This window comes from Cryptomeria japonica, chromosome 6, assembly GCF_030272615.1.
Source record: "Cryptomeria japonica chromosome 6, Sugi_1.0, whole genome shotgun sequence".
Lineage (NCBI taxonomy): Eukaryota > Viridiplantae > Streptophyta > Pinopsida > Cupressales > Cupressaceae > Cryptomeria > Cryptomeria japonica.
The window spans coordinates 580,649,631-580,662,411 of NC_081410.1; the positions used below are offsets into that span (position 1 = coordinate 580,649,631).

The window sequence follows — 12,781 nt, forward strand, 5'->3', positions numbered from 1 at the left end:
AGACTCACCCGTCAGGTGCAATGATCTCCCGACTCATAGAATTATAGTGTTTAGAGCATTCCACTACTAACTCAACACATTGCATTGCTGGAAGGAAACCAGCACCCTGTACAATTTCGTTTCTCATCATCTTTCTGGCAGTTGCAGTAGGCATCAAGTTGTCAAGGCCATACATTCGCTTCTTGAACTCCCTCAAGTTGATATGCCCCAGGTTCATGTCTCCGACCAGCTGTAATGTCCCCTTCTCAGGCATAATGTTTCAATTGGCCGATGGCCTATTTCGGAGACCTGTAGGCTACTCAATGGGTGAAATTAGGGTTTCCAATTTTGGAGTTTGTTGTTGCTCATGAATTAGAGTTTGGATTGCGGATTCTTTCTGGGTTTTCAAAGGGCTTCGCAATGGTATGTCCGGCTTTGTGTTCCAAGCACTTTTTGGAATTTACTATTTTTAGTAAATTCTATTTCTGGCAGTGGCCCTAATTATTTCGACACAATTGGTTCTCTTCTAGAAGCCTCTAGAGATCCCTTGTTAAGCTTATAAATGGAGGCCTCCTCCCTTCATTTGGCATCTCATGTCTATTGTAATGTTACTCTGCAGGAATGGTATTGGGGTTGCTTCGAGGAATGAATGCCTCCTAGCCTTGGCATTGCTTCTTGCTTGAAAAATAGCAACTAGTGGTGATTTAGTGTAGTTGTGAGAGTTTGTAGTGGGGATTGCATTGTAGCTTGAGTTGTGCTTGAAGTTCAGTTATTTGCATTTCATTTCATTTTTGGGAGTCACGATTAGCAGGGCAGATTTGTAGTTTCACTCATATATTTCAAAATAAAACATATTCATTCTGGGTATTGCATATTTCCTCTTGTTTTGGCTGGGCACTCCTTTGTGCAAATTTGCAGATTCTAATATGAAGTGTTTTATTTTATAGAGAAGAATCGCCATTCTTGCCTGGCGTCACTGTAGGGAATTGCCTTGGGGTTCGTGATAAATAATCTGTTGGGTTAATGTCTGATTTCTTGGTATTGGTTGGGTCGCATCCTTCATAGGAAGCCATTGCTTTTGGTTTTGGGTCATTCGGACTAGTATTGAGAGAGTAATGAGCATTTTAGTGATTCCATGTGTTGCTGATTAAGCATTTCACGTGCAGGTCTGTCATAAATCAGAATGTTAAGATTGATCCTTGAGTAGAATTTCTTGGACTTATCATTTTTGTTAAGCCCGAGAGAGCCTTCTATATTGTTACAGCATTGTATAGTCTTAATCCTATGATCTTGGCAAGCATTTACTATCATATTGTAAGCTGAACAGTAGTACTGGCAGCATTTCTTCCCATTTTCATTTCACGCTTGTTATTTACATTTAATTCCATTTATAAGTTCTTAGCATCTCCGCCATATGGTAGCTCCATTCCCACCCTCGGTTTGAAAGCACATGCTTGGTGTCGAGTTTTCCTTTCAGCAATTGTAATTGTAATGATCCTCTGACCATATGTTAGTCCATCTTGGGCACATTCTTGGTTAGAGTTGCTTTCAACATGCACCAAGATCCTCTGACCATATGTTAGTCCATCTTGGGCACATTCTTGGTTAGAGTTACTTTCAAAATGCTTTAAGACCCTCTGACCATATGCTCACGCCTTGCCCAACCCGGGATCCTGGTGTACATTCTTGGTTAGAGTTGTTTTCCGCATCGTTTTGGTTTAAGTGCTAACCCTAACGGATGTGTGTTGCATTACTCTTTGTAATTGAAAAATTGAAAAAAATTGGTCTAGGATATTTCACCAGCTTCCACTTAGACCTCATCTTGGATTCTGGAGGGGAATCCTTATCCACCAAAAACTTCATCCTGGCTGTGAGATCCACAAAATAATCAAACCAACTTAAGTTAAAATTTATACTTTTTAAGAGTAATTTGTGAGTTTGGTGGCTAAGTGGTTGGTATTTTCACTTTGCTCTCGACACTTAGTCATAAAAATGAAGTTTTCACATGTAGGTATTCCGAGAATTCTGAAGAATGTGTGAAAACCTAGAGAATATCAAATTCTGATTTTAAACTTGAACTCAGATTTAACTTGGAAGACCTCATTCAACCTTGCTTGGATAGGCAGAAAATAAGAAAGAAGAAAGGAATAGTAAAATTAGCATGATCTTTCTTATTGAAAATTTGGATAAAACCTTTAGAATCTGCCAACAAAGAACTCAGAAAATCCAATAAATCTGCCTTCAAAACCAACTTCACCTTCAGTGGAATGAGAAGAAAAAGACAAGATAGAAGGAACTTTCAAAAACTCAGAAATTTCGATAGATCTGCCTCCTATCAGCTGGTTTATCTCCAAAATCTGTGTATGTTGTGGGAGAATAAGGTTGGAAATGACACTCAATGCTCTTAACTTCTCCAAAAATATGTTCAATCTGCAGAAATAGCCTTCGAATACCCTTCAACCTGCAAGAATGTCTCTTAACCTTGCTCTCAACACTTGAAACTTCGAACTCTTGTGTGTAAAAATGCAGGAGAGAATGTCTTATTTGTATTGAAGTCGAGTTTTATAATTAGAAACACGCAGATCCTCTCCAAAATCTGTTTCCATTTTGATTTCAGTCTCAAATGTTTATGAAGAAAGTTTCAAATTCATTGTCAAGTTGCATAGTCATCCTTTTCTAGTTCGAATCTTTCATCTCACTTCACAAATGCAAGTTTCTAATTCAGTCTTCAGTTCATATTCGAACTTGATCTGCAAACATCTCTTTTCAAAACTTTCTAATTTGATTCCTAGTTCAAATCCTATCTTAAAATCTCGCTGACATCACTCAGGGAATATTCCATTTTTCAAATATGTGTAGACTTGCTTGTTTGTCTCATCTACATATCCTTAGGCAAACTTTGTTAAGTTTAGGCGCCAAGTAATATGTCTTAGGGCGGACTTGATGAATTTGATGGCTCACCACCAAGGCGGACTTTATTGAAACTCTTGCTTGCACCCCACCTTGCAGATTGGGTGGACTTAATAGCACCAGCATATGAAAGGCGGACTTCCTTTGTCTCATAACTTGCGCATCACCCATAGGGCAGACTTTGAAGGCCTTGAGTCACAAGATAGAGCGGACTTTCTTTGTTCATGCTCCATTGCTTGGGCGGACTTTCCATCTCTCCTACATGGCAGACTCCATTGATCTCACAACTTGCTCATGGATGGCGGACTTTCTTTCCCTTCCCTAGTCTTTGGAGGGCGGACTTCTTCCAACTTAGGAACCATTTTACATATCTTTCAAGGCGGACTTTGGAGTTAGGCACCTTGGGCGGACTTTTTACCTCTTGGGAACTTTGAGGGCAGACTTTCTATGTCCACTTCCCACTCACTACCTCCTTAAGGCAGGCTTTTTAAAGTCTTGTGCAAGGCAAGGTAGGGCAGACTTTTGCCATCTCAGGCACTTTGAAGGGCGAACTTTTGGAGGCATGCTCCAATGCAACCAAGAGCAGGGCGGAGTTCTGGCTGGCCATGATGTTAGGAAGGCGGAGTTCTTGGACTCAACTTCAAGGCGGACTTTGGAGGGTCTCCATCAAGGCGGACTTTCATGCATCCTATCCATGGTGGACTTTTGTTGGACTTTTCTTGCCTTGGGCACTTGATATCTTTAGTATATACCATGAGGGCAGACTTTTGAGTGTTGAAGGGCGAACTTTGTGAGTCTTAGGCACCACTCACCTTGCTTGGAGGGCAGACTTTTGGTAGCTCGCAACACTACTTACCTTGGGCGGACTTTTTAGCTTATGCTTCAAGGTGGACTTTGGGTTTCACAATACCATCTTTTTTGCTTGGAGGGCGGACTTTTGAAGTTCATGACCTTGGGCGGAGTTTTGGAGTCTTGTGCACCCTCACCTTGGTGGATTTTTTGAAGTTCATGACCTTGCCTTCTTCTTGGGCAGACTTTTTCTCTTCCTAGGCACCAAGGAGGGTGGAGTTTGAGCTGGTTCAAGGCAAGGTAGGGCGGACTTTTCCCATCTCAGGCACCACATATCAAGGCGGACTTTGAGAGACTTAGGCAGCTTCTTCATCATGGGCGGACTTTTGATCTTTCCTGTGATAACATTCACCATCCCACATTGATTAGCCAGACTCGGAGAAAAAACTTGAAAAACTTCAAAATTTGATAATTTCACCAACTTTCGCCAAATTAGAATGATTTTTGAAATCCAAACTCAGGTAACCTATATGAAGCGTCATGACCCCTAAAATGTGGGAACTTGGCTTTTTAGGTCAAAACATGGAAATCTTTGATCGCGATCGAGGCAGGTCGATGGTACCAATGCAAAACCTAGGTCCCCACTCCAAAAAAGCAAAAAACAGGCATCCTAAAAAATAGGGAAAACTTTCTAAAAATAGTCATACAAAGGATCGGGCTAAAAATGCCAAAAACAAAACTTCCTAAAAACTAGGAAAAAGCAAAAAAAGCAAACTTTCTAAAAATAGAAAGTTGTTCAAATTCGTTCAAATCAATTGCGTTCTTTGTCCTTTGGACTTTCTAGGCACTTTGATGGTGTCTGGACTCTGCTATCACTTGGCTTGCAAAAACTGACTTCCAATCCTTAGGACTCAAACCGTTAAAAACTTGACAAAACCGAGCAAAACTGAAGTAGAAGGCCACGAGGCACTAACAAAAACCCTAGAGAGCAGGAAAGGAGAGGGTCCCCATCATTAATGGGGTGATGTGTGAAAAAGGTCACAACACCACCCCAATACCTCGGCCACACTTCCATGGCTCCCTTAAAACTCCGACCACACTTCCTTTGCCACCCTAAAACCCCGACCTGACTTCCTTTGACCCTCCAAAAACCCAATCCCATTTCCTTTGCCCATGCAAAAGTCCGGCATCACTTCCATTGACCATCTATAATCCGATCCTTCTTCCTTTGAAGGTCAAAAAGTCTGAATTCCTCTTTGGATCACACCAAGCAGCGGCAGGAATAAACATTATTGGCACCAAAGGTTCAAATTTAATAGAAAATGTTAAAATGCAATCAAGTCGGCTGTGTGTGAAAGTAATTCAGGAATATATATATATATATATATATATAAGAAAGATTTCAACAGTCAGCAAATTTATCTCAAAGCAATTCAAGGAGCTAATTTGGTACAGACCTGAGTTAGGTCATTAAAATCAGACCTAATAAAAATTTATCAGATCTGATGTCAAGTTAAAACTCAGTTAAGGAACATTTCCAGATTTGCATTTTCTGATTTTTCAATGTGATTTCCAGATTGCGAGGGGTTTTTTTAGGAAGAGTGATTTGCTGAAGTACAAGTATTATTCTCATTAATTGCTTAATGTTTTGATGTAAAATATTTTGCCCTTCAGGTTTGAGAACTTCAAAAGGGACACCTTGACGGCGTGGGAAGGATTCACCAATACAAGAACATGATCCACACATCCAAGGATGTGAATGAAAAAAAAAATCAACAGCACGAAGGGAATCACATAGAAGGAATTCCAAAGGAGTGAAAAAGCAGTTGTGACATCAAGGGTTCATTCCAAGGCAATATCAAGATTCAAGACTAAGAGGAAGTCAACATATACACCTTGCAACTTCATGGCTTTCAGCATTGAGACATTCAAGAGGATAGTTCCAGAAGAGTTAATCAAAGTTAGAAGATTATCTTGAACAACATGATATAATTCGGGAACATGCCTTCATCATCATCACTGCAAAAGTTTGAAATAGTGAGTATCAAGAGATATTATCCAAGGCATCAATAATCATTCATGATGACGTATCAAGTACAAGCAAATTGAGGTGGCATCCTTGTCATCACTCAACCAATCAAAGGGTTCTATGTCAGCATGTCTAGATGCAATGCACCTGACTCATCATATGGAGACAAAAACTTTGAACTACCTATCCCCATTTTCTATTGGTTTGCATTCAATATCGAACCTAAATGTAAATTTCTCATTGGCAAGAGGGAGTTGTTTTAACAAACCCTAATTAGGGTTTTCATCTTGTAATCCCGGCCATTGATTGTGAGTCAATCTAAGCCATTCATTGTAAAGAGCTATCTATAAAAGGCTCAAATCTCATCATTTGTAAAGGTTAATAGTTAATAGCAGGTTAATAGTTAGTAGCTCAAGAATAGCTTAGTAGCAAATAGCAGTTAGAATAGAGTAGGAGAAGAAGAAATTGTTGCTAAGGCTTGTAAATGAATATACTCTTTCATTGAAGATATGGTGAAATGTATTATTTCAACAAGCTACATGATTTCTACTTCTCATTTGCTTTCATGTCGATTAGATGAATGAAAGGAATTGTGAATAATTGATGATGAAATTCATATATCCATACCACTAAAAACTTGCTGATTGTAAGTTTGTCTTGTGTGGTCAGCTAGAATCTTTAAATGAGCTTAACTTCAATTGCTACTTGCCTCATTGATATGCATCGTCTTGATGGTATCTATGCTGTTGGTGGTGATTTGAACATCGTTTTGCTCTCCCTAGAAGATCACACTAGCTTTGTGGAGTCGTTCTTTGATGGCGAAGTGGAGCTTAGTTGAATTTCACCTAATCGTTAATCGTTTCTTGCATTCTTAGGAGTAGCATAGTCTTCCTAAACCCATCTCTTTTACTCTTTTTTATTCTCCAAGCAAGTAGTTAGAATCTAAGTTCCAGCAATTCAAGCATTCAAGTATTCAATGTAAGTCTCCTTGGATTACCAGCAATCACATCAACCAATTGAGAATCTAAGTTCCAGCAATTCAAGCATTCAAGTATTCAATGTAAGTCTCCTTGGATTACCAGCAATAACCAATTGAGCTATCCACATGTCATGACCTGACTATAGAAACCTTGGAGTCATCTTGGTTGATCATTCAATTTAGCATCCAAGAAGATTTTGATCAAGAGAGGATAGAATACTTTTGGTTTTTTATTTTGTGTTCGATTGTGCCTAAAAAACACATCAACACAACCGGCACTTGAGCAGGTCCAATATACATTTCCATTCTGGTGTCACGAGGAAATTCTTCTTCGATTCTCTATTTACTCTCGAGCTCAAGCTACCTTCACGCTCCTCTGGTGTCAAACCTTGGTGGCACACACATTCAATTAATGGTTCTTTCTTATGTGGATTCACCTTTGGTTTCCCTATATAATTACCAATAGAAGAGATGCTCGACACCCAAGTAAAATTTGATGGCCAATACAAAATAATCACTTGGCACCCATGATATTCAATGGTTGATTCTCGCTTGACCTAGTTATAGCAAACAACCATGGCGCGTAGATAGGGCTCAAATTCTTTGGAGTTAAAAAATGACAATCGGACTGCTTTGTCCACCTAAGCATGACAGACGTCGTCCTTTGTACTACCACCAGCTTCTACATTCACTGCTTGTCAAATATTCCCAAGTAATGGAGTCTGTCATGACTATGTCATCATTCCTTTATCTTCCTCCTCCTGCAGTTTGGGGTTTGGAATGTTTCTTTCCTTTAGTACTACTCGCCATGACTGGAACTGACCTTGATAATTACTGCTGCCCTTTGTCCTTCTCAGCTTTATAATCTAGCAAGTACTTAGTACAACTGTCACTCCTTTTCAGTTGTCATGGGTTGCCAAAACTTGTTTTCACCATGTGTGGTTCTTTGTACTCGAACAATTAATACTCAACACCCTTGTACAGACTCTCTCCCTCGTACACCTTATTTGTGCTTGCCCTCAACATACGGTTCGGTGTGCCCCTCATACAGCCTCACCAATAGCTCCTTGTCGTACAGCTTTTGTACACCTCCCTGTTCGTCCAATCTTGAAACTCCTTTACCGTATGAACAATGACTTTCCTTGCATGGCCACGATGGAACGCTTACCCTATATGGCTTTGATTGTATGTCTCCATACAACCACTTTCTCCTATCATCGTACGAATTGTCTCCCGCATATGGCCTTGCACATCCAATACCCACGTACAAATGGGTCGAGGTTACCTTCGTATGGGTTCCTTGTGGACAACTAGGTCGAAGTTTTACCATCGTATGGATTCCTTTCTACTTGCGCCACCTCCACCATACGACCCTATGAACTCGTGGTTGGACCTCGTATGGACTGCTAAGAATGTCATACGGACCTTGCAGGTTGTTGTACAAACTTCCTTTCCCTCCTAGCCTTCATGAACTTTTCCTACTTTTTTGTCAAATTTGCTACTGTCACCCTTGTCAATTTTGCTTCTGGCACTTGCGTTGTTGGTGAGGTGAAATGACTTGGTCGAGTTAATTTATAAGGGTCCTCTTTGTTTGCGGTAAGTCTTTTAAGCAAACACTTAATTAGACTTACAAAAAATAACTTCCTTCTTATCATGTCACTCACCCTTTTACTTTTTAATTTTTGGACGCTTTTTGTTTTTTCCCTTTGTTTTATATTTTTGAACAATCTAATATTGGCTAATTTCAGTACTTTAATAGAGATTTCTTCCTCCACAATTTACCCCACCTTGTTTTTTTCAATTTTAATTTTTTAAGCCCTCAAAACAGCTTCTTATTATCAATTATTTACAGCGCATTTCCAACTATTCTTCTCTTCTGCAAATTAGTTCATTATAAGTGGTGTCAATGCATGATCTTGAGTCTAAAGGCAAGTAATTAGGCAATTTCTTCAATCTAGGAGTTCAGATTGTAAAGTACATATCTCTTTCAACAAGGCATTTTTTTCCTACAATTTAGAAGGTTGATCAAGAACATATTGAAGCTACTACAATCTAGATTTGAGATCATTTGAAGTGGTTTTGAAGGAGCTATTTCAAAATTAGGGTTTTGACCAAATTTGCTGCCAAGGCAACAAATCATTGAATTTATTGGAGTTTATTCAAAAAAGTGAGGCCTGGGCTTAAATAAAGTTAGTGAAAATTTTGGCATATTTAAATTTTTTTTGTGTATTTTATTGCAAAATTATTTTGACTGAACCATGACCAAAGCTTCAACAAGAGGAAAGGGAAGGAATCAAGTCACTCGAAAGATTTCAAGCATAGATGATCCAAAAGTACAAGAGATGGACCCCATACACATTAAAGATACCATAAATGAAGAACCCATCAAGATAAAGGAGAAAACCTTCCCAAATGTGACAAAGCAAAATGAAAGGGGTGTCTAAGATCTCGAAACATGTTCAAACAAATAGCTTCTCTCCAAGGTTTTAGAGAATTTTAATGGATGGATACACAACACAAAACTTGGTAAGCAAAGATGTCTTCTAAAGGGCATGCAGCTTCTTGCTTTGATTAAGATCTAAAGCAAGACCATCACCCAAATACTTCTTTCTATGGGTAGCTCTAGGCACTTCATGCCAAAGATGGATATGTGCGAACTTGATGGAATGGCACTTCAAAATCATGTTCCACTCCTCTCAAGTTCTAATACAAGGTGACCCTCTCAATCATTATCTCTTCATTATAATAAACAAGAGTCTTCTTCCTCTTCTTAAAAGAGAAATGAGGGAAGTGAAAATACTTGTTCTGGTTATTGAAGGAGGATAGATCTATTCAATTTCCCATAAGATGCTAACTGCTAATGCAAGCAGAAAAATCAACTTTTAAGCAACTTTGCAAGCAATCATTTAACAAGATCCCCCCACAGATTGCCCGGGTCAAGAGAAACCTCGAGTACCATTGCTGGACTGTTGTGACAACATATGTGATGGGCACTTTGGAGCAAAGACTCCTTGCCTGTAAATTCATTTGCACGGGCTACTTAAGGCTTAACCACTTTAAGAAAGCTTACACATTAGAAGAATCTCACAGATGTCATATTCACACACCCACAATTCACAGGCCTGTAAAACCATTGCATTCAATTGCTACTCCCTGGCCTTTCTCAACCTGAACATTTATCATCATAGGCTCCATTAAACTAATATGGTTTCAACAATACCAGTTCATACTTAATGCTAGTCAGTGCTTCACAAAATGGGTACAGGCTGTGGCAGTTCCCGCAGCAAAGGACCCAATGACTGCAATGTTTCTCTACAGCCAAATCATCTATCAATTTGCAAAACCGCAAGCTATCATTATAGATAATGGGGAACCAATTGTAATCAAGGAAATAGTGGAGATTTACCAGTAGTTCGGCATCTCCACAGAACATCCATTGATACTGCAACATCCTCTTGATTCAACTATTCCTGCTTGTATGTTCTTGCAACTAATGGAGGTGTTTCAACTATTTGGTTTCACTTATCAAGATATCTTTGTAACCCAAGCAACTTAATATGCTTTGCAATTGTAAAAATGCAACAAATATACATATAAATCATTAGGAATGCATTGCTGTGTGAAGACAGAGAAGATACTGAACAAAATCAAAGGAAAAAGTCATTGAAGTAAAGAAACGGGTGGCTGCTGAATGTTAAAAGGAAACAGCCAATAATAGTATAATATCCATTACCTGTTTCATTCTCTTATTTGCGCTTTGCACTTTCTCACAATAGCTCTCTTCTGACCAATCTTTGACAATGGTCCTATTTGGATCAATGACCCTCATATCTGCCGGTTCAGCCAAATAACCAAACAGCAATGATGTTATTCCATAATATTTTGTGGAGAGAAAGGAATCTCCATGGTCCATAAAGCGCAGCCAATCTTCCCGCCCACGTTTACCCTCACGTAGTCTGTCATTCATTACTTTGGCTTCCATATAACCCACGGAGGATGCATCAAACAAGATGAGGAATCGGTTTCTTTCACAGACAATAATATCTTTGTAAGGAAGACCTTGCAACTCTTGAGAAAGCAGGGTCTGAATCATCACATCTTCCTTTTTTATTTCGCCTTGATTTATATGAGTCTCTTTTGAAGTTGCATTGCCTCGACTCAATTGTGATTTTGAGTCACTGCTTTCTATAACTACAACAGGTGGCCACACTATGAGATGGCTTTCTGAGAGATTTAGATCAATGAGGGCTGAACGAGCAGCAGATGGCATTTCCTGGTCTTGCCCTTCTCCGTGCTCCTCCTTGTCCTTAAGGACACTATCAAGAGCTAGATAGTAGCCACGGTGTTGAATTACCTTTTTTTTCCTAAAATTTTGGGCATGGGCCAACACTGCTTTCCATCCTTTGAAATACTGGAGTGGAGAACAAACTAAGCATGACAATTCAATATTACCAACAAGGCTTGGCTTGGAAGACCCGCATATCTTGTCTACGACCTCTTTAACTTTGGGCAACAGTTTCTGATGCACCTTCTTTATAGCCAGATCTTTTTCAGAATCACTATCATTGTCGTCGTCGTCGTCGTCCTCTTCCTCTTCATCCTCTGTGAGATTTACATTGCCATAACAAGTCTCTTTAAAATTATTTGTTGAACTGATTTGTTTATCAGCTGAGCCTCTAAAATTAGAATTATGGGAAGTAGCACCATACTTCTCGCTGTAATCTGCATTTTGCCTTGTATTGCTTTCCTGAAATTGAAGACTGCGGTTATCCTTGTACGAACTTCTATTAAACTGCTCTGGCCTTTCGATGAATTGATGTTTATCTTTGACATGATATTTAGAATGTAGATGCTTTTGTGAATTTGTATAGCCAGAAGCATGAGAGGTATTTTCTGGACGTACAAAGCTGTCGTCATCTAGCCACCCGCCAGAACGATCCATGTTGGCACTGGCCATTTGGGCATTACTGGCCCTTTGAGAAGAGAAGGCATTATGAGCTTTCCTGTCTTGCACATTGCAGGGACCTGAGATTTGGTCATATGGGTTAGCACTATCTCTGCTACGATGGTCATGTATCCCTTGTCTAAATTCTCTGGGTGGACCCACTTGGTTTTGATGCCAGGGGCCACTGCGCTTGGATGTATTGCCATCATGGGTGCCCCTAAAGTGACCAGTTGCTCGTGATTCACGAAATGGGTTGCTTTGATCGCTCTCAATGGAATAACCAGAACCATAATTCCTGCCGTGAGATGATGGCTGACAATGTTTGCTGTCTTCTGTCATCCTGCCTTTATAGTATTACTCTATGAAAATGGAAAACGTAAAGGTTTGTCAATGTTCATGAAATTGTCTGAAAGCTTCCAATAAAATAAATTAAGCAGCGTTCCAATTCCGGGACCTGCATAAGAGGGTCACAGTAACAAAATTGAGCATTTAAAAAACCCAATAATTAAAATTAATGATGTTAAATGTAAATTTTATGGGCTGAAACAAAACAGAAACAACATAAAAGGGAATGATATAGCAATTCGGTTGAAGCTCAACGAAAGAGAATGTCTAAAACCAGTCGACAAATGTTTTTCAATGCCCAAATTATTAAGAACAAAAAACTGGAACTAACAGCAGCACGAGATCCTACTCGTTCAAACAGAAATGACCGGTGAATTCAGACGGAGAGAAGAAATTTAAACCCTAGAATGATAGCTAGACGCTGCGAAGCCAAGAGCAATTTATAAAACGTAATTCACAAGTTGCTTTCCCGTTTGTGGAGATTTAAATTTGTTCGGAATATGTTAAATATCTTTCGATGGTAAAAAATTTTATATAAGTTTGGTATCTTTCGGTGGTAATATATTTTTTTTTAAAACTATCTAAAATATGATAGATATAAAATCTTAAAATATGAGAACTAAACTGTGTCATCAATGTTTTGATCATATTGCAAGATTCAATTGAAATGTTTAGGGTTGATCATATTGCAAGATTCAATTGAAATGTTTAGGGTTGAGTAATTAATTTTTCATTAGATTGTGTGTATTTTTTTTATTTTTTTTTATTAATTAAATGATTATAGTGTATGATTCATCATTAGAAA

General features: G+C 38.9%; 1 protein-coding gene across 4 annotated transcripts in view; it reads right to left on the bottom strand.

The window, feature by feature from the left end:
- LOC131035664 (protein SUPPRESSOR OF GENE SILENCING 3 homolog) overlaps positions 1-12,482 on the bottom strand; it is a 140,721-nt gene extending 128,239 nt beyond the window's left edge. For 3 of the 4 annotated variants that reach the window (XM_059207500.1, XM_059207501.1, XM_059207499.1), the window contains exons 1-2: positions 12,326-12,482; positions 10,420-12,085 (exon numbers count right to left, since the gene is read on the bottom strand). In XM_059207500.1, coding sequence (XP_059063483.1) covers positions 10,420-11,970 — 1,551 coding nt within the window. In that variant the 5' untranslated portion in view covers positions 11,971-12,085; positions 12,326-12,482. Of the gene's footprint in view, positions 1-10,419; positions 12,086-12,307 lie in introns of all 4 variants that reach the window. The other variant, XM_057967378.2, reaches the window with a different exon arrangement.
- Positions 12,483-12,781: the final 299 nt, after the last annotated feature.